The sequence below is a fragment of the Pogona vitticeps genome, chromosome 2 (genome assembly GCF_051106095.1).
Source record: "Pogona vitticeps strain Pit_001003342236 chromosome 2, PviZW2.1, whole genome shotgun sequence".
NCBI lineage: Eukaryota > Metazoa > Chordata > Lepidosauria > Squamata > Agamidae > Pogona > Pogona vitticeps.
In genome coordinates this window covers 175133973-175155863 of record NC_135784.1, presented here as the reverse complement: position 1 = coordinate 175155863, position 21891 = coordinate 175133973, and the positions used below count along the sequence as shown (strand labels likewise).

At 45.5% G+C, this 21891-nt stretch overlaps 1 protein-coding gene and 1 non-coding gene across 2 annotated transcripts in view; one reads left to right on the top strand and one right to left on the bottom strand.

The window, feature by feature from the left end:
* Positions 1-353: 353 nt before the first annotated feature.
* TRNAE-UUC (transfer RNA glutamic acid (anticodon UUC)) lies at positions 354-425 on the bottom strand. The gene has a single exon. It is a non-coding gene; the product is annotated as a tRNA-Glu (tRNA).
* Positions 426-1280: 855 nt separating this feature from the next.
* Positions 1281-21891, top strand: part of LOC110081158 (uncharacterized) — a 30515-nt gene continuing 9904 nt past the window's right edge. Inside the window, exons 1-13 of the mRNA XM_072991309.2 lie at positions 1281-1436; positions 3330-3388; positions 4380-4472; positions 6348-6475; positions 11352-11498; positions 12354-12464; positions 12982-13149; positions 14445-14541; positions 14679-14902; positions 15868-16021; positions 17687-17898; positions 18836-18953; positions 20840-21045. Coding sequence (XP_072847410.2) covers positions 1411-1436; positions 3330-3388; positions 4380-4472; positions 6348-6475; positions 11352-11498; positions 12354-12464; positions 12982-13149; positions 14445-14541; positions 14679-14902; positions 15868-16021; positions 17687-17898; positions 18836-18953; positions 20840-21045 — 1743 coding nt within the window. The 5' untranslated portion in view covers positions 1281-1410. The remainder of the gene's footprint in view (positions 1437-3329; positions 3389-4379; positions 4473-6347; positions 6476-11351; positions 11499-12353; positions 12465-12981; positions 13150-14444; positions 14542-14678; positions 14903-15867; positions 16022-17686; positions 17899-18835; positions 18954-20839; positions 21046-21891) is intronic.

Below are 21891 nucleotides of genomic sequence, written 5' to 3'. Positions count from 1 at the left end.
AGTTGTGTTGGCCAGGATTTCTGGAAGTTGTAGTCCAAGAACATCTGGGGGCCTGAGGTTGAGAACCACTTGGTTATAACATCTGGATGGCTAGAGGTTGCTGATCCCTGTTCTAGACACTGGCTGTAAAATCGCCCCAGCCAATGTCCCCCTTAAATCACAATACAGTACCTCTTATGTTGTTTCATTGATCTATTCTCTCAGAAATACTTGCCTGTGAAGCTCACGCCCCAAGAAACTGGGCTATGATACCATACCTATGTACCTTGAAGTAGAGGCTATGCCCACGAAAGCTATGCCTACAAAAACTCAAGTCAGAAAAAAAATAGCCAAGAAGAAGAAAAATGTCATTGTTCCCATACCGGGAGTCGAACCCGGGCCGCCTGGGTGAAAACCAGGAATCCTAACCGCTAGACCATATGGGAAAGACATGCTACAAATTGCTTCGCCGCTCGTACTTAAAGTGAAACGCCTACGGTGACTTGCACTCGCCCCCTACTGGAGGAAAATGAACCTGCAACGCGAAGAGAGGGGTTTCTCTTTACAGAGCGCGGGTGCTTTGAATTCTGGAATGCTGTCCTAATTGTGTTTACTCATAAGTAAAGCGCCTTGATTTCAATGGATGCTAACTTAAGCTTTCCGACTGAAGGGAGGCTTCGGAGGTCGTCCGGAGCTTTGTTGGTAGGGGTTACGTTTCCCATCATCCACACGCAGGTCAAACCTATGCACACGTGCTCAGAAGGGACTCTAATGGAGTTGTTCCTGTGCCAATCGACTCACGGCGACCCTAGGCACGACCGATCCCCCAAATGTCCTGCCCTCAAGCTGTCCTGCTCCGCTCTGTGAGGCTCAAGCCTTTTTAGGGAGTCAATCCCTCTCACATGTGGTCTTCCTCTTGTCATGCTGCCTTCCACTTTTCCCAGCGTTATCGTCTTTTCCAGAGAATCCCGCCTTCTCATGAATGTGCCCAAAGAAGGACAGCCTCAGAGGCATCGTTTTCGCCTCCAGGGATACAGTTCAGGCTTGATTTGACCTAGGACCCCCTTCTTCGCCTTTCTGGCAGTCCTACGATGTCCTCCAGGGAGTTCTCTCCCAGGAATGTTGATGCCTCCAAACAGGGACAGCAGCCTCTGTTGCTTTTTTTTGACCGCCCGCACTCCCACAACGACCCCTCCTCTGATGCCTCAGGAAAGGGCCCGGGAGGGCGGGAGGACCGACCGCTCATTGCGGCTTAAGTGGCTACACCTGCCAGAGGCCTCCGCGCAAAGCTGCGCTCTTTAAAAGGCGGCCTGGAGGCGGGCTCCGTTTTGAGCTCTCCTCTCAAAGTGGCTTTTGCGGATTGAGTCGACTTTGGAGAGAGAGATTTTTTTATTTGTCTAGGAGTCTTTGTCCCGTTACTGTCCCACCAAAATGGGGTGGTGGTGCCTTGCAACAAGGTGAGTGAGAGTTGAGAAATTGGCTTTTTTGTATACATTTCAGGCACTTAATCCTTAATGCATGTTTTTATCTTCAGGGTGCTCGTTGCTTTTGTTGTTTACGTTTTCTGGCTGGTTGGCTTTTGCTGTTCTAATACTTTTGTACTGTTCTGTCTATCCACTTTCGTTTAGAAATCTGTGGTTTTTATTGCTTTTACACTTGTAAACTGCTTGAAGCCTATTGATAGTGAGTTAACATATGTGCACATTTATTCCTTTCTCAATGTGCAAAGATGCAGCCAACTGTCAGTATGCTTAAATAAACCGGTATACATAAATGTATATAAAAAGTGGTGTTAATATTTAACTCTGTTAATTGATTTGTTGAACTCAATAGGAGTTAGGCTGGTCATGACTATCAGTTAATTAATGTCATACTGCCGGTTGACCAAGTCTAGATCCGAGCTGTGGAAGTAACTAGTTCCAGAAAGGTACTTGAGAAAGTAACTCATTAGAAACCCTCAACTCGGCAGTTACTAATATGGTTAAAGAAATTGAAAGGTGCTTTTTCTGCTTCTCAGAATAATTACAATAATAAAACCATTTGAGTTGGGAGCACTATGAGTTAATATTTGAGCTATGTGATATTCCCCCATTGTTTAGTGAGGCCACACTGCCCAGGTAAGTAAAACATTGGGGTTATACAAAAGAAATGAAACCTTCTTAATTATGCCTTAGCTATTGGGAAAAAGGAGATTTAGTTATAAAGTGTCCCCAGGAGGAGGAGGTAGTAAACTACTTCTGGGTACTATATGTCGACAAAACCTTACAATGGGTAGTTACAATTTGGGATTAAATTGGTGGTACGTGAAAACAAAAAGTGCCCCCCCCCAAAAAAAATCCCAAGAACCAAACACTATTTGTAAGAAGTTATTTCCACTGTTCATATGTAGACATGTGAACGCTGTATATATTATAAAGCCAGAATGAGTCTTGATCCCACGATTCCTGAACATAGGTAGAACTGTTATGGAAATTTTTCTGGGTATGCGAAAGAGCAGGACTCGAACTGGAGCAATTAAGTACTGTAATCTAAATTTCATGGTCTGTTTCCTTTGCTTTAGATAACACTATATTATCTCAGACACTCAAAAAATATGGTAAGCTAGTCCTATTGGGACATGGTGGCGCTGCGGGCTAAACCGCAGAAGCCTGTGCTGCAGGGTCGGAAGACCAAGCAGTCGTAAGATCGAATCCACGCAACGGAGTGAGTGTCCTTCGCTTGTCCCAGCTCCCGCCAACCTAGCGGTTCGAAAGCATGCAAATGCAAGTAGATAAATAGGGACCACCTTGGTGGGAAGGTAACAGCGTTCTGCGTCTAAGTCGCACTGGCCATGTGACCACGGAAGATTGTCTTCGGACAAACGCTGGCTTGGAAACGGGGATGAGCACCACCCCCTAGAGTCAGACACGACTGGACAAAAATTGTCAAGGGGAACCTTTACCTTTACCTTTAGTCCTATTGCATGTAGATATCCTAATTCGGTAGGATCTTTAGCCTCCTACTGAGATGGCACCACAGACTGATACTTATACAGGAGAAAAAATGCAAATTATCCATAGGCTAAATAGTCCTTCTGAGGTCAGGTCGATGGTCAGCCCGTACCTCTGAGCACATGTCACAGAACAGAGGTGGACTCACCGTTGTCTTCACTGGGCTGGGCTTGCCCCTTCTGTGTGCACGGCTTGTGTCTCCTACCTGTGGCCAACTACCTCACTCTGTCTCTAGGTAGGGACACCGTTTGTCAAAACAGCCAGGATGCCTTGGAGGGAATCCTTCATTTCTCTGTCTCTCTTTCTGTTGGTTCAGATGCCTCTATGAAATGTCACTGTTGTTCCATGATTGTCTTCCAGGCTGGTTCTTGTTGTCCTTCTGGCTCCTAGAGTGTGGCTTCAGTTTATTCCTACAACAGGTACAACGGAGGGGGGGGGGGAAGGAATACTAAATGTCCTCACTGTAAAATTTAGTAAAGGTATGACTTGTGCATGCATAATAAAGGAAGTACCCTCACTCCTAAGTGGCTGAAGTATGTGTACTGCACAAGAGGTAGGATCTGTGGTTTCCCAAGGCCTATTCCCTAACTTGGTGCTTTGTACTACAAGCCCCATCAACCTTGCCCAGCACAGCCAGTGGCCGAAGATGGGAGGAGTCCAATATACCAGGAACCTGTAAGTTGGTGATACCTGCCCTAAGATTCCCAGGACTGGGCAATTGCTGGCATCCACAAATGGAGCTACTGGTGCTCTTGAAGTCTAGTCCTGCTGAGGTATTTTATGCTGCTGCTACCACCTCCAGTTTCTCTAGGTTCTCCCCATGCAGAACAAACCAGACTATCACTTGGTAACCCAGCAGCCTGGGGTGTAAAACACAGTCACACAACAGTGGAGGTAGAGAAATGGATAAACTTCAACAAACGAGAAAGAAAAAAGGAAATCCTGATGAGGATTTGGTTTATATGCTTCCCAAACCCAGGTCTGCAGGTTATCCTATGAGGTGTGGGTTAGTCTGGAAAGTGGGGGTGCTGCCACTGTTTTCTCTCCCCCCCCCAAAAAAAATCTACTACCTGAGAACGCTGCTCTGATCTTTCTAATGACCGCAGGGCTAGCTCCTGCTGCCTGCTTTTGAACTGGCCCGTCTGGCCATGCCTCTTTCTATGTGGGGAACTCTTAAAAGACAAGGAGGCAAAGAGGGTGAAGGCCAAAGTAGGAATGGAGATTTCTGCTAAAGAATAAAAGGATTATTGAGCTAATTTAGTGGGCCTGTTGAGCATTTTCAAAGCATTGCCCCCCCCAATACGCACACACCCCTCTGATGGTACTCCCTGACTCTCTTGGCCCATGCTGACTAGAGGCTACTGTTGACTAGACTGGCCCACAACTCTTCTTCCTTCCTTGCTTTTTCAGGTCAGGTAAAGGTAGACTGCCTAGGCAGTCTTGCCAGACTAAAACTGAATTCAGGCTATTTCCAGCACAAGTACATCAGCCTTGCTGCTATCGGTGAGTTCTGATATTCTTCCTGCTTTAAATGGGTGAAACACTAACCTTGTGTAATGCACGCAAGAAATGTATGGAAGCTGCCATCAGGGCATCTTAAACCCTCTCTAGGTTCTAGATCTAGACGGTGGCCAGATGTTGTCTTTGACATGCTTGCCTCGGGGTGAACAAGATGCAACATGTAATGTGTTCCTCCCAGGAGAATAATGTGCGGTCCTCCATATGTCGCTGGCCTTCATCTCTCGCCCTCCTTAACCAGAACAGCCACTGGTTGAGAGTTTGTGGGAGATGTAGTAGAAAAACATCAAAAAGGCCACACATTCCTTAAAACAGGTTTTCTTTTTCACTTGAGAGTGAGCATGCTGGGCAACCTGATTTGGCACAGGTAAGAGGCTGCTACACTTTATAAGCAACATTTCTGAATAAATGTACATATACATGCACATGGTGGGAGATGGGCTAGGATAGGAGATTCTTTTCTTTCTAAATGTGGGGAAAAGATAAATCAACCAGCAAAACAAAACCATTTATACTGCAAACTACTGGCTCAGAGGAAAGGGGTAGCCTTCCCTATCCTTGTGTGATCTGGATGAGACTGGAACTTTTAAAATGACATGGTATGCCTTTAAGTGCAGCATGTAGGTAAAGACAGCTTCTTACAACATGGGTGGGGAGCCTCAGTTGTGCTGGAGAGGATGCATATTTTCCCACATTTAACTTAAAGAATCATTTAACCAGTGGATTCCTCAAAGCATGCAGGATTTTTCCCACTGGTGCATCATGCTTCTTGGTGAGTATTGCCACCAAATATTAAGAGCTGTGGAGCAACAGATGGTTGGCATGAAGCACCTGCTGAAGCTGCCCCTTCTTCAATGGCCAGGCCGCTGCTAGCATTGACGCCTCTGTAACAAAGCAGAAGAGGTGAGGTGTTATCTATTAGGTGTTCTCTATTGCTTGGTTTAGAATGGGCAATGAACACCCATTGGCTTCACAAAAGACCTGTTGCCAACAATAATGAGAACTGTTAGAATTGGGTCTGCTGCCCTTGTTTCTCCAGAAATGTATTTGTGTGTGTGTGTGAGAGAGAGAGAGAGCATATGGGAGCACATAGAAACAAAGGGCTAGACATATTGCCAGCATCTATGTATTTTCCATGGTGTTAAGTCAGTGAGGAATATTTTCATTAGAAATGCTTAAACTGAAGATGACCTAATGCACAGCAGTCACACATGAGGGAAATGCTAAATAAATTATATGACAAATGAGCATGAAATATTGGTTATGATGTTCTATAACAACAGATATAAACCCAGCAGAATAATAATAATTAAAAAAATAATAAACTTAATGATAACAAGAAAAAAAGAGATGGTCCAAGGGAATGGAAGACTACTTACTATAATTTATTTTCTTTTGTATGATTTAACTTTTTAATATAATTGCAATATAAGTGTATAAGCAGATGTAAGAATACTTTCCCCCCTCTGGAGTTTTATCCTTTTCCCACCCTTTCCTCTTCCCCTTTACCTTGTCCTTTGTCCTTTGTTCATACCTAAACCCATATACTTTTGAAAAATCAATAAAAAGCCCCGGAAGGGGAAAAAAGAAAAGAAACGCTTAAACTTTGAAACAAAGACTTGATATATGGTTTCCTCACTCCAATCCTTCCTCAGCCTTGCCATGTCACAGTAGAAAGTACCTTTTCTCCTGAAAATTTCCAGCCTAGAGATGGTGCTGATAAATAACTCAGGGTAGTGGGGGTTCCAACTCCCAAACTTTGACCAGTCAAATTATTGTCAACACACAAAATCACTGTGTGTGTGTGTGATCTGAAACAACGCCTCCTTTTCTGAAAGCTCCACATCTTTGTTCTTCCAGACAAGTTTGGCAGGGCTTGGCCATTAGATGCTGTTCTGGCTACAAAATGTGGATACACCATCTCTCAGGATGTCTGGGGAAATGTTGAACTCCGTGCCTCCCTGATTGGCTGCTATGCTCAGATAGTGGTAAGTAGGATGGGTGTATGCAGGGGGATGTTGTTGTTTAGTCATTTAGTCGTGTCCAACTCTTCGTGAGCCCATGGACCAGAGCATGCCAGGCCCTCCTGTCTTCCACTGCCTCCCACAGTTTGATCAAATTCATGTTGGTGGCTTCGATGACACTGTCCAGCTATCTCACCCTCTGTCGTCCCCTTCTCCTCTTTCCTTCACACTTTCCTAACATCAGGATCTTTTCCAGGGAGTCTTCTCTTCTCACGAGATGGCCAAAGTATTGGAGCCTCACCTTCAGGATCTGTCCTTCCAGTGAGCACTCGGGAGTTGATTTCCTTCAGAATGGATAGGTTTGATCTCCTTGCAGTCCAGGGGACTCTCAAGAGTCTCCTCCAGCCACACAATTCAAAGGCATCAATTCTTTGGCAGTCAGCCTTCTTTATGGTCCAGCTCTCACTTCCATACATCACTACTTGAAAAACCATAGCTTTGACTATGCGGACCTTTGTCAGCAAGGTGATGTCTCTGCTTTTTAACATGCTGTCTAGGTTTGTTATCGCTTTCCTCCCAAGAAGCAAGCGTCTTTTAATTTCCTGGCTGCTGTCACCATCTGCAGTGATCATGGAGCCCAAGAAAGTAAAATTTTTCACTGCCTCCATATCTATTTGCCAGGAGGTGATGGGACCAGTGGCCATGATCTTAGTTTTTTTGATATTGAGCTTCAGACCATTTTTGTGTTCTCCTCTTTCACCCTCATTAAGAGGTTCTTTAATTCCTCCTCATTTTCTGCCATCAGAGTGGTATCATCTGCATATCTGAGGTTGTTGATATTTCTTCTGGCAATCTTAATTCCGTCTTGGGATTCACCCAGTCTTGCCTTTCGCATGATGTATTCTGCATATAAGTTAAATAAGCCAGGGGACAATATACAGCCTTGTCGTACTCCTTTCCCAATTTTGAACCTATCAGTGTTTCCATATCCAGTTCTAACTGTTGCTTCCTGTCCCACATATAGACAGCAGCCACAAAATTAAAAGACGCCTGCTTCTTGGGAGGAAAGCGATGACAAATCTTGACAGCATCTTGCCGACAAAGGTCCGCATAGTCAAAGCTATGGTTTTTCCTGTAGTGATGTATGGAAGTGAGAGCAGGACCATAAAGAAGGCTGACTTGATGCTTTTGAATTGTGGTGCTGGAGGAGACTCTTGAGAATCCCCTGGACTGCAAGGAGAACAAACCTATCCATTCTGAAGGAAATCAACCCCTGAGTGCTCACTGGAAGGACAGATCCTGAAGGTGAGGCTCCAATACTTTGGCCAGCTCATGAGAAGAGAAGACTCCCTGGAAAAGACCCTGATGTTGGGAAAGTGTGAAGGCAGGAGAAGAAGGGGACGACAGAGGATGAGATGGCTGGACGGTGTCATCGAAGCGACCAACATGAATTTAACCCAACTCCGGGAGGCAGTGAAGACAGGAGGGCCTGGCGTTCTCTGGTCCATGGGGTCATGAAGAGTTGGACATGAATAAACGACTAAACAACATATAAGGTGGTCAGGCACTCCCATTTCTTTAATCGCTTGCCATAGTTTGCTCTGGTCCACACAGTCAAAGGCTTTTGCGTAGTCAGTGAAGCAGAAGTAGATGTTTTTCTGGAACTTCGTCTTTCTCCATAATCCAGCACAAGTTAGCAATTTGGTTTCTAGTTCCTCTGCACCTTCAAAATCCAGCTTGTACTTCTGGGAGTTCTCGGTCCACATACTGCTGAAGCCTACCTTGTAGGATTTTGAGCATAACCTTGCTAACATGTGAAATGAGTACAACTGTAGGGTAGTTGGAGCATTCTTTGGCACTGCCCTTCTTTGGGATTGGGATGTAGACTGATGTTTTCCAATCCTCTGTCCACTGCTGAGTTTTCCAACTTGCTGGCATATTGAGTGTAACACCTTAACAGCGCGATCTTTTAAGATTTTAAATAGTTCTGCTGGAATGCCATCACCTCCACTGGCCTTGTTCTTAGCCATGCTTTCTAAGAACCACTTTACTTCACTCTCCAGAATGTCTGGCTCAAGGTCAGCAACCACACTATCTGGGTTGTCAGGGACATCCAGATCTTTTTATAATCCCTCTGTGTATTCTTGCCACCTCTTCTTGATGTCTTGTGCTTCTGTTAGGTCCCTACCATTTTTGTCCTTTTATCATGTCCAGCTTTGCACAAAATGTTTCTTTAATATTTCCAATTTTCTTGAACAGATCTCTGGTTTTCCCCTTTCTATTTTTCTCTATTTCTTTGCACTGTTCATTTAAGAAGGCCCTCTTGTCTCTCTTTGCTAGTCTTTGGAAGTATGCATTCAATTTTCTGTAACTTTCCCTATTTCCCTTGCATTTTGTTTCCCTTCTATTTTCTGCTACTATATTTGTAAGGCCTCGTTGGACAGCCACTTTGCTTTCTTGCATTTCCTTTGGGATGGTTTTTCTGTCTGCCTCCTGTACAATAATATGAGCCTCCATCTAAAGTTCTTCAGGCACTCTGTCCACCAAATCGAGTTCCTTAAATCTGTTCTTCACTTCCACTGTGTATTCATAAGGGATTTGGTTTAGATTATACCCGACTAGCCGAATGGTTCTTCCTATTTTCTTCAGTTTAAGCTTGAGTTTTGCTATGAGAAGCTGATGATCAGAGCCACAATCGGCTCCAGGTCTTGTTTTTGCTGACTGTATAGAGCTTCTCCATCTTTGGCTGCAGAGAACATAATCAATCTGATTTTGGTACTGCCCATCTGGTGATGTCCATGTGCAGAGTCTCCTCTTGTGTTGAAAGAGTGTTTAAGATGACCAGCTTGTTCTCTTGACATAACTCTATTAGCCATTGCCCTGCTTAGTTTTGAACTCCAAGGCCAAACTTCCCTGTTGTTCTTTTTATCTCGACTCCCTACTGTGATTGGGTTCTCTCTCTAAAGTAGGCGGGCCTAGGGATTCGGCGGGAATGACAGCCGGAGTAGATGTCATGGTTCCAAACGGTTTTGCTTTATTAACTTTACCATCAAACAACTCTGGACCAAACGGGTCCGGCAACTCTTCATCAGTTAACAAATTATACCTCTTGGGTTTACTCCCAGTTCCCACATCTTTAACCTTTACAGTTTCTTCATCCCAAAGCGGGAGGTTACATTTTGGTTCATGACGGCGCACTCAGCACCGTGCAGGTTGTCCTGCAGCATGGATGTATCACGAAAGAACCCTCCAGCCTGGGTAGGAAAGGGCTGGCTCCACCAAGGGTCCCGCAGTCCTCCGATGGTGGGGCAATCGAACCTGCTCCTTGTTTCCATCCCCTTTTCTTCTCACCTGCTCCAAACTTATCTATTTCCTTAGGTAGAGGCAGCAACCCATCCTCTCTCATAAGGTTTGGTAAATTCTTCACAAGTGTCGTAATCCTTTCCCTTTCTGCCCCTGTCTCCACCGTCTGTGTCTCTTTTTCTATTCCCAACAAACTCCTCCTTCCTTCCCCTCCTTCCTCTTTTATACTGTCATCCCATCTCCACGTCTCTGACTCCTCCCCCCAATCTCTGGACCTCTCTGCTAAGAACACCTCTATAGCTTTATTAGTCCCACTGTCATCGTCGTCCAATTTGATCAACTCCCCCACTACACATCCTTCACATTCTTCTTTCCTCGTCACCAGTGAGGACGGCTCACTTCTATTCCTCCACTCACACCTACTTTAGCATTCCAATCCCCTGTATTTAGAAGGTCATCTTTCTTTGGTGTCAGTTCTCGAAGATGTTGTAAGTCTTAATAGAATTGGTCAGTTTCAGCCTCTTCAGCGTCGGTGGTTGGTGCATAAACTTGTATTACTGTGATGCTAAAAGGTCTGCCTTGAATTCGTATTGAAATCATTCTATCATTTTTGAGATTGTATCCCAGTACAGCTTTTCCCACTCTTTTTTTGACTATGAGGGCTACTCCATGTCCTCTACAGGATTCTTGCCCACAATAGTAGTTTTGATAATTGTCTGAATTGACTTCACCCATTTCTGTCCATTTTAGTTCACTGATGCCCAGGATGTCGATGTTTATTCTTTCCATCTCTTGTTTGATCACATCTAGCTTACCAAGGTTCATGTATATTCCAGGTTCCTATGCAGTATTTTTCTTTGCAGCATCGGACTTTCCTTTCACTTCCAGGCATGTCCACAGCTGAGCATCCTTTCGGCTTTGGCCCAACCACTTCATTAGCTCTGGATCTACTTGTACTTGCCCTCTGCTCTTCCTCTGTAGCATGTTGGATGCCTTCTGACCTGAGGGGCTCATCTTCCAGTGTCATATCTTTTAGTCTTTTGTTTCTGTCCATGGAACATTTGTCTTGGCAAAGATCCTGGAGTGGCTTGCCAGTTCCTGCTCCAGGTGAATCACGTTTAGTCAGAATTCTCCACTATGACCTGTCCATCTTGGGTGTCCCTGCATGGCATAGCCCATAGCTTCTCTTCAGGCAAGGTTTCCCTGAGTGAATGGTTGCTGAATTAGTTTTTTTTTAAGTGGACTGTTATACCTTACACAGCATTGAATGTGTTTGGATGTTGCTTATCTTTTCTGCTTTGTGTTCATTTGTCCCTGTAGTATTCTATACAAATTGCTACTTACTTTTAATTGTTGTAAGCTGCCTTGGGTCCTTTTTAAGGAGAAAGGCAAGTTAAAAGTATTTTAAATAAATAAAATAAATAGTGGCGGCAGTGTGGATCAAATGTGCCTCCCCTGTCACTGAGCACAATAAGCATTGGTCACCAGTGTTTTTATTTATCAGTATGGAGACCCTTGCCTCCACAAAATGAGGTCTTTCATTCTTGAATGCTTTAATCAGCTCTTGGTCCCTTTCTTCCCACAACTCTTCATTCAGGATGATCGGTCTTCCACTCTGAACATCCAAATCAAGACAGGAAGGGACCCAGAGCTGCGTGATGCTGCTGTGCTAGATGTCCCAATAAGGTGCTCCTATGGCCCATGGCAACCCCGGGAAATAGTCTGTGAAGCAAATTACATGGAGGTAAGCCCAGAGGAAAGGCAAGTGGTATCCTTAAGCGTTTAAGGCATGGGCTCCTAGCCTTGGTCCCCAAGGTGTCCTTGAACTACAGCTCCCAGAAATCCTGGCCAGCACAGCTAGTGGTGAAGGCTTCTGAGAACTGCAGTCCAAGAACATCTGGAGAACCCAAATTGGGAGCCATTGGTTTAGGGACGCAGCTTGGGAAGGGAGAGGTCCTCGCTTCCTAGACTCTTGACAAGACAAACTAGATTTCATTCAAAACTGTCTGGCCTCCTTTAGGTGTGAATGACACATAAGATCCCACAAGTGCCTCTCTTCTTTCTGGGCAGTAAAACAACAACAGGAAACTAAATGCCTCCAAGCTGCTCCTCCATGATATCCAAAGTCATCTCACTGCTAAACCATAGGGTCACACCATTTAAAAAAGTTACTACTTTAAATATTTTTATGTAATGCATTTCAAGGCCGAAGAAGTAATTCATTGCTGCTGAAACGGCAAGGATTTAGAGTGTGCCTAAGAGAGTGAGTCATTAACATTACCTGTTACTTTTTTAGTCACTTAAAAAAAAACAGGATTGATAGAGGGGTGGCATGAAACTGGAAACATCATGTTAAAAATGCCCTTAAAGTTTTAGAGTTACTTTTAAAGGAGCTTAGTCACATTACATTTTGTCATTACACACAACATTTGTTACTGGTGGTCACTTGGCTTTTTTCTCATTACTGCTGAACTCTGGGCTAGCCCTGGCTATCGATCTTGGGGGTAAGTGAAAGAGGAGAAGAGGCAGAAGGAATCAGGGGTGTGATTGCTGTGAAAGATTTTCCAGGTGTATTGTAACTCTTCCCTCTCCTCCCCAGGTCTCTGTAAGAAGGAATGTGCCACCAATTCCAGATGGATTCATTCAGGATCAACCTGAGGATTGGCTTCCTCAGGATCAACCTGAAGATTGGGAATCTGCCTTCCCAGAGGTATCCACTCACAGTTTTTAATCTCACTTTCCTGCCTAATCCATCCTGGGTAGGAAAAGTTAGGCTACTATCCATGGACAGAACATGGCCATATTACATTTGTGAACTACAATCCCCAGCGAGCATGTTGGCTGAGGAAGTATGGGAGTTGCAGTCCAGAAACAACTGAACAATAGCATTCGTGTGTTATTATAGATTGAATTTTCTTAAGTGCCAAAAGATGTGTATCTTCCTCTTTGCACATGCATTCACTCAGTCCTGTATCTTACATTTCAGTGAGCTTTGTTTTGTGATTGCTCAATAGAAGGTAAGCATGTTTTGCTTTGTAATTGGTCAATAGATGGTAAGAACGGGTTTCATTTGCAACTTTGGTTGCCCAGCTTGTATCTCCTCAGAAATCACATTGTGGGAGGAGAAACAGACTATTGGAGGTGATATACCTTTCCCCAAATATCTAGTTTGACTCTAAGTAACTCTAAAAGTATCATCAACCTTTCTTTTTCCCCTACTGCCTCAGGTTCAAGCAGGAGCACCTTCCATTTGGCAAATAGTCTTTCACATGGACAGAGGGAAAAAAGCCATGCTAGTTGAAGAAGCTCATGCCGTTGGTTATGGGGTCAACACCACAGACACAAGGATAGTATTGAGGGCATCCTATAATGCGTCTGAAGCTCAGAAGCTGGAGGTAGGTTCACTTGAAAACATAAGAATCTGAAAGTTCAGAATCTTCACAGATATAAGAACTGGACAGGTCAAGGTTGGGAGTTAAATTCCCCACGGTGCTTCCTTGACAGAGGCTGGAATCAATGATTCAAGGGGTCCTTTCCAGCTTTGAAGTTCTAAGATGATAATTATATGACGATATGAGACAAAAAAGGGCTGCAAGAGTTAGCCTATCTGTGTGACTGTCCAACTGAAGGTTTTATAACTTAATTGTAAGGTATTCTCATATGTTAGATAAAGGTTCCTCTTGACATTTAGTCCAGTCGTGTCCAATTCTAGGGCGCGGTGCTCATCCCCATCTCCAAGCCATAGAGCCAGCGTTTGTCCATACACAGTTTCTGTGGCCACGTGGCCAGCACGACTAGACACGGAATGCTGTTAGCTTCCCACCGTGGTGGTACCTATTTATCTACTTACATTTACATGCTTTTGAACTGCTAGGTTGGCAGGAGTTTCAAATATTGCTGGTACATAAATATAAGCCTTTGTTTTTTGGATGATAATGGGCTTATTTATCTTGGATATCCTGGCTTTTCTTAGTCTTGCCAGACTCTTGTGAGGTAGATTAGACTAAGAAAGTGGTCACTGTTTATGACTGCCTGTCAACTTTGGGCCTAGGTCTTCCTAATCCTCACATGATACACTTTAATCCACTGTTTCCTCACCTGGTGCCTTCCAGGTGTGTTGGACAACAACTCCCATACATGAAGGTGAATTAGGTATTTTGAGAACTGTGGTCCAACATACCTGAAGGAGGCCAGAATAGGAGAAGGTATTTTAAACATAACATCACTCTGGATATTGTGTCATAGCAGGCCCTTGAACCCATTCCTATTTTTGGGGTGTGAAAAGTAAAGCTAACAGATTGTGTCCTGCCACCTGGCTTGCTTGTAGTTTTACATCCATTTTTAATACATACGTATTTCTACTTGGAACCATATTGAAATATTGCAACTAAACTGGTTGGTCACCATGTAAACAAAATATTGGATGAGCTGAACTTAGCCTGTACAGAATGTCTTCTTGGGTTGCCATCTTGACGAGGTGAGAAATTGACTTGACACTGGAGTAACTGACTCTCCTTGCCCAGAGCATTTCCCAATTTTGTAACTAGCCTGACTTTGCTCCTTTAAAAATCCTCATTCTATCAAGAGCAACTAAGGGCATGGCATAGTACCCACTTCACATTTTAGATTCCTAGGCATCCTGACCCTTGGTCAGAAGTACAGAGACCAGAGTTTTGTACCACCTTTACAGGTTAGTGGGGTTCCTTTCTCATCGGTGAGATCCAGTACCTACTACAAGCAGCGCTGGATGCTCCTGATGGTGGACACAGCTGTAGCTTGCCCTATAGGTGGGTAAACAAGTTGACTTGCTCCAAACTCTTGGACCCTTCCCCAGGCTACTAGCTGAAGCAAAAGCTTCTCCAGCTTCCATGTAGCTTTAAGGCTTGAGATGGGATCTTGCCCTTCTTCTTTTTCTCTTCACAAGATGGTGTGACCTATACAGAAGAGACCATCATTTGGACTGTCCCCAAAGGCATCACTCCTCTTCTGGCTGGAGGAGGTACTGTCAAAGAGTTGCAGGTGGAGATGGGCATCAACTTGACAAAGCTTCCTGTCCAGGAGAGGGAACGCCGGGGGTACACTCTGGCCAGTGACAAGGACTCTATTGTTGTTAAGATCCCAATTGGTGCGCCTGATGGGAGCTACAAGGTATGTTGGGACATTAGTCTTGTATGCCTTTGATACTGAAGGGTCTAACTCAAGGGTTGGAAAGAGCCTCCCAGATGTTGTTGGACTGCAGCTTCCATAATCCCTTGCTATTTACTATATTGGCTAGGGCTGATGGGAGTTGTAGACCAACAACCTTCAAATGGCTAGACATTGCCCTTCTCATGCAATTCAGGGTAAACTGAGGAATGAGAGAGCAGTGAGGCTGACAGCTGGCTATATTACTTCATGTTCTGAATGGCATCCTGTTCAAAACGCATTGATGGTGTTATTATCCAAAGTGGTAACATCAAACAAAGAGGTGAAATTGAAGTCATTGGGCTGAGATTATTACCTTTACTGAAAAGACCTGAGAATCTGTGCATCCTTTAGAGTTCCTGAAGGCAGGGCTGTAACCAGAATGGGGCAAATGGGATTTTGCCTGAGGGCACCAAGTAGGTAAAACTACTGGTGAGTGTTAGGAAAATAAATGACAGAAGCTCACCTACCTACCCAAGCATGAACTTTCTTTTTCTTTTGATGTGTTTGGGGAACACCACATTCTCCTCCTCCTTTTTCATGGGCGGGGGCTGTGCCTGTGTCCTTTTGGTGAGGTGGGTGCCTGAAGGTGCTGCTTGCCCCAGGTACCAAAATGGCTAGTTATGGCTCTACCTGAACCAATATGGTGTCGGACTCAAAATGGTAGTATGGCAGGAAAACATGGGAACTTCTCTCCATTTTGTCACAATATTTATTTGCTTGATTTCAAGTAATTTTGCTCCAGTTCTGGGTCAAAAGACTCCTCAAATGCCCTACATATAATTAATAAAAGAATCTGAAGAAGAACCATCAGGGAAGTTTTTAAAAATGGGGGAAGGGAATGGGGAGGGGGAATGGTAAGGGCTTGTGACATGATTTGGGTTAGCACTGGGGCTTTTCAGCAATGGCTGCCTCCCCGCCCTCCTCAGAGTGATGTGGTGGATGGGAACCTGATGACCACCTATCAAATCAAGCCCTTCATAATGCATCTGTGGGAAGATGACAAGAGAGGCATTACTAAGCATACCATCCTGAAGGACATCAACACCCCTCTGCAACTTGTGCCAGTGACCATTACAGACCGTGAGTGTCAATTGTAAGAAAAAGCTACTACTGTTGTCAAGACTTTGGTTTCCTTAGTGGCAGATGGGTCTCGGGTTTGAATTAGACTAGATTATATGGCTAGCACATTGTTTACAAGAGGGGTCCCCAGGAAAGGCATCTGTTTGTCACAATGTGTGATTTCCCATGACTATGTATGTTGCATTTATGTAATTTGTCCCTGGAAAGTAAACAACAGAAAGTATTGAGACACCTCAAAGGCTGGCAACGTTAATTTGGCACAAACTTTGGTCACCGGTGGCCTGCTTCATCAGATGCAGTCTACAAAAGCTTCTGACAAATGAAGATTTTTCAGAAGCTTTTGTAGCACAAAAGCAGCACAAGATTCTTTGTTTTTGTTAGAAGCAATTAACATGGCTGCCACCCTGCAGAACCCTGTAAAAAGGCTTAATTTGCAAGTTTGATGAGTCACTTATCCCCTGAGAATATCCTATTATGAGAAGGGAAATGATTTCATCATAGGACATATGCAGTTCTCTTAACAACTAGTTTGATCTTAGGTCAGGGGGAAACTGGAGCATCTAGCAGGATGAAATTGTACACTTTGGTTATACGAGGGAGGGAGGCATGCTTCCCAGGTCCTTCCCAGAGACCATCCTTACCTAGAGACCATCATAAATCTGTCAGGACCCTACTAGGTCTTGTTGCTCGCTTCTCTTGCTGTGGACAGTGAAGGGAATGCCGTCAGCAAGAACACCCATCCCTCTCCTCACCTACAAGCATGTGAGGACAGGGACCTTCTGTCTTGGTGGAATTGTCCCTCTGTTGCACCCTCTTTGCTGCTGGCTCATGGATGGGAAACAGATGTCCTGTCTCCAGATGGAGCTGGATTGCAGCCCCCTTCATCTCTTACCACTGGCTAAGCTGGGTAACAGTCATGGGAGTTGCAGCCTAGGAATCACTGGTGAACCAAGAGGTGGTTCACTCTGAGAGACAAATTCAATTCCAGAAGATTTCTCAGGGGTTGCATTCCTGTGGTGAGTAGGGCCACAGGAAAAAGGGGAAGGGACCAAAAATACCAACATATTTTGGCTAGACACTTTTGCCATCAGTTGCTTAGGGGCTGGCTGGTTAACTCAGTGAGTTAGGCATCTGGCTATAGAATCGGGTTGGGGGTCTAGTTGCCCACTGGGCATCCCAGAAAAGCCAGCTTGCGTGGCCTTGGGGAAGCTGCACAATCCCAGGGCGCCTCAGAAGAAGAGAATGGCAAACCAGTTCTGAGTATTCTTTACCTAAAAAAACAACAACCCTGAAAAGGGTAATTATAGGTCAGAATTAACTTGATGGCACACAATTATTAAGTCTTGGGAAAGGCATTTCAGCCTCTTAGGAGCCAGGGGGAGCGGGAATCCATTGGGAACTATCAGATGATTATATCATGGGGAAGGGAATGTGGCCATTCAAGAAGCCCAAAAGGCTAGGTATGGTTCCAGTGCCTGAGGTTACCCACCCCTGTTCTAATGTTTAAGACAAGAGTTGGGAACTGGTGACCCTCCAGGTGTTAATGAAAAATCTTACCAGGTTGGCTGAAGCAAGTGGGGACTGAAGGGCCCATCTAATTCCAGAGGGCTGGAAACTCCCCAGACCTGGACTTCATCTTCCATTTGAGATGTCTATCTCCTGCAGACACGAATGTTAGCCTGCAGCTCTTCAATGCAACCGTTGGGTCCTTCTTGCCTGATGTGGAGTTGGTTAGCGTGACGGTGGACGACTCTGGGCCCTTGACGCTGCCCGAGGCTGACAAGAAAGGTTATAAGGTGTATGAAACCAAACACCCCAATGGCAGCAGGGACTGTATCCTGCAAGTGCCTTTTGTTGCCCCTGGGGTTGTGAAGGAGGTAAGTTCTGCCCCAAGCAAAGCTTAGGCTGATGGTTGACTTTTTGTGCTCTGTCTGGAGGTTCTTGAGATCAAGGACTATCTTGGCAGATCAGCCATGAAGGCTGATCTGCCAAGGGAAATGGGGCACAGACTGACCTCAAGCTGCCCCAACCAGTCCATTCTTGACTGCAACCCATTGCTGTTGAGCTCCCAACCTCATAATGTGTGGTGGAGAGTGGGAGTGGGGAGAAGAGAGACGCGGTGCAGTAGGTAGGAACATTTCTAATTTGCAGGCAAGGTGTACTGTATTTTTCTGCTCAGCTGAGCTGCAGTGGCTGAAATGCAGTAGCAAGTTGCAACTAGCGTGGGCTCACTGAATCCAGAGGGATCTGGTGAGTCGACTTCTCTGTAAGCTCCATGGGCCTGCTCTGGTTGTGACCTACTGAATTTGAGCCAATGAATGAAAGGGGTGGACAATGAAGCAGTATCTGGGTGGATGAAAGCCTGCCTCTGGGTCTGTTTGAATGCCTGCCTGCCTGCTGCCTCCTACCATTCTGTAGGAATACCCACTTTTTGCCCTGACTCTGTTCACTGCTGTGCCTTCCACCCTATCCATCACAAGGTGCAATGGCCCCCATGAATAAGCAGTCAAGTATGACCAATGGAACAGTGGATTGAAACAAACAAAAACAGATAAAACTACGTATAAAGAGGGAAAATAGCTAAATGGAATAAAGTGGAGCGACTTAGAAGCTGGCATCTTTTAAATTAGTGCTTTGTCATTGGCTGGTCTCTTTCTGGTGTCCCCTTTGGGTTGTTTTCCTTTGGATGATGGTGGTACAGATGATTGATGGACTGTACTTCTATACCACCTCTTTCCTGGCAGTGGGACTCAAGGCAGCTCAAGATTTTGAAGTTGTTGCGACTGCTTTAACCAAAGTCTCCTGTCTTTGCAGTATGTGCCAGATAACATGAGAAACTACACCATCACCCCCATATTGGGATTCATTGTGGTTCCTCAGAGAAAACCCTTTAATGTCCCAGTCCCTCTGGCTGCCCTGGTCAGAGATGCAGGTGAGTTAGTGGAGGACACACAGGTCCAGCCATTAGCCATGATGGGGGTGACACAGGTGTCCCTTCTCTCTAGAAGCCACTCTCCTCCCACTTCCCTGAAGACAGCTGTGAGCCAGCCTCCACTGGAAGGAACCAGCACCAGGGACCTCATCTCTCCCAGAAGTCTGCCATCAGAGGACAGAAAGGTGGCTGGTGTGGAATCCATCTGTGTTTTTGAAATGTCTGCCTCTGAGGAGTTCTCTCAAGGCAAAGGCACAATGGGAAGGATGTCCAGAGAGACTGCCATCAGCTCTGGCCATGTCTTTGGACACCGTTCCCTCCTTCCCTCAGTTCTGAGAGAGCCACCCAGAGAGGACCATCTGGTGGATGCACCAGTTCCTGCTTCCTTTCCTGCTGGTGGTGTGGGGAAGTGCTGCTGCCACAAGGACAAAATCCTTTTGGGGGGGGGGGTTCATGTTGGAGCCACAGCCATGTGGCTCCTACCCTCAAGCGGTGGGAGAGTTTTGCCCTCCCCACCAATCTCAACCCTTTCTGTTATGAGCACAGAAAACAGAAGGAAGGAATGACAAGCAACAGCTTAGATATCAAGGTCATGTCTCTACTTCAGCTTTTGCACCAGTGATGTAATGGAGCCAGGGCACCTACAAGACTTGACATTTTTGCTAGGCCTAGGTCCCATCTGATCAGATCTGCTCTAAAAAGGTGAACTAAGCATGAGAATGGCCCTTAGTAGTCTTCCAGAAAAGGCTAAGGAAGCAACGAGTACCATTTGCTTTTGAGCTGGAGTGGTGCAGGGTTAACTACTCCTCAGGAGACCTGGGTTCAGATCCCCACTTGGCCCTGAAAACTCACTAGAGGGGGAGGAGGGTGAATAATGAAAATGGCTCTTTAAATGTTTCACGTACTTTGGAAACCCTACTAGGGAGTTGCCAAAGGTCTGAAGAGACTTGATGGCACCTGGGGTGGGGGTAGGGAGTGAGAATTGGTGACTCCTTGGCTTTGTGACACCACTCCTCCCCCCCCCCATAACTCTGATCCTCACAGCAACAGATTCTTCTCTGAACTGTCCATATCTAAAATGTATAAACAGGATAGATTGAGACAATATCTAGATTACAAGGGCCTCAGATGAGGGAGAGCATATTCAGGTCTGGGTACCACTTTTCAGCCCCTCGAATCCTAAAGATGCCCCACAAACAGTAAAAAAAAAAAACCCACACACAGAGAAAGTATTTGAGGCAATACATAGTATGTTGGGGGAAGCTCTGTGATGTCTTTAGAAGAGGAAAAGGAGCTACAGGAGGCTTCTAGGAGGAGGAACTTGCCTTTTTAGAAGTAGGAGAGGTCAAGGGGAATGTGTGTGTGTGTCACAAAAAGGGCCTGCGGGTGGGCAGGGTTTTGCCAACCCCCCCCCCTCAGACTGCAACACTTCTAGTCCCAGCCTTCATGCAATATTTCTGTCTGTGGAGTCAGCCTTATCTGTTAGGAAGCTGGGAAGTTGTAGCACAGGAGCAGGGATTATGGGGAGGGAATTCCTCTAAAACCTACTCCACAACCAACAGTTTTCGACAAAAACACAGAATTGTGCATCCAGAGGCTTCTTGGGCAATGGTTCCCAACCTAGGTGTTCTTGGACTGCAATTCCCAGAACCCTTCATCACCAGCGGTGCTGGATTGGGGTTTCTGGGAGTTGTGGTCCAAGAACCCTGTTCCTACGGCAATGGATGTTCAATGTAACTGCTCTTCTAGGCCCCAAACAGCAATGCTGAAAACAGTTACTTCAGAAGACACTACTGCAAAAGCATGGGGATAGAAAACGGGGCGGGTGAATAGGTAGGGTTCTTGCTTTTAAATATGCTGCTGTTCCAACCACTTCTTCCATGCAGTGCTGCCCAAGGCTCAGGGATTCTGCGATGACCAAGCCCTCTACTTAGTGGTGAAGCGTGGCAATGTGGACCAAGACTGGCTTCCCTTTGTGGGGGACACGCTCTTGAGCCAGGAGGCAGCCCAGAGCTTTGGCTACACATTACAGGACAATGGAACCCACTTGGCCCTGAGAGTGCCCAGATATGCCGCCCATGTGCTTTATGAGGTAAGAGAACTCTCTCTCTGAAGGAAGAGATTTAGGACTAGAGTGCTGCCAACTGAAATGTGGAACAATATGCCATTTAAGGATGGGTGACGGATGCAACCTTTCCCTAATACCTTGGACGACTCGTTCCTGAGCATTGGGCTGGCCCTACCATTAGGCAGAGTGGGGCAGCTCCATCTGGCAGAAGACAATGGGGAGGCAGTGGCAATAGCCCCTTCAGTGATGTGTCCTGAACTCTGTTCTGCAATGCCTGGAGGACACAGCTGTGTGTACCATACAGCCTGTCCTGAACTTTCTCAGAGGCAGTGGTGTGTATACTATCCTGTTACTGGTTTACTGGTTTTGAACAAAGGATGCTTTTGCTCTGGGTTCTGCACTTACTGGAATGTTCTACGATGTCCAAGTAGTAGGGTTCTCACCTTGGCTTTGTGCCTCCCCACCCTGACCTTCTGAATTCCCAGATGGCTTTCGTCCACCCAAAACTCTTGGGTTTTTTGCTGCTCTGTATCTGGGTGGAGTTCAGCACTATGACACTTCTCAGGCATCTAACAGGCAAGTCTGGCACTGAATTGCTAAAATCCCCACACCTTCTCTGAGTATAGGGTGCTGCTTCTGTGAGGAAGAGGAGGAAACAACCCTTGTTTACGGCAAATGTTACACACAATCTTTTAAGCTTCGGGTTCAGTGTTACACAACACGCACAGGAGTCATTGCAATTGGCAACCCATTTCCTGACCTCTTAATGTGAGTTTGTGTGGCTGAGTCTGGACTGTTGGGGGTCAACCTCTGAACTGTGACATGGAAACTCTTCTGAGACGATAATAAATCAGGAGACAACCCAGGTTT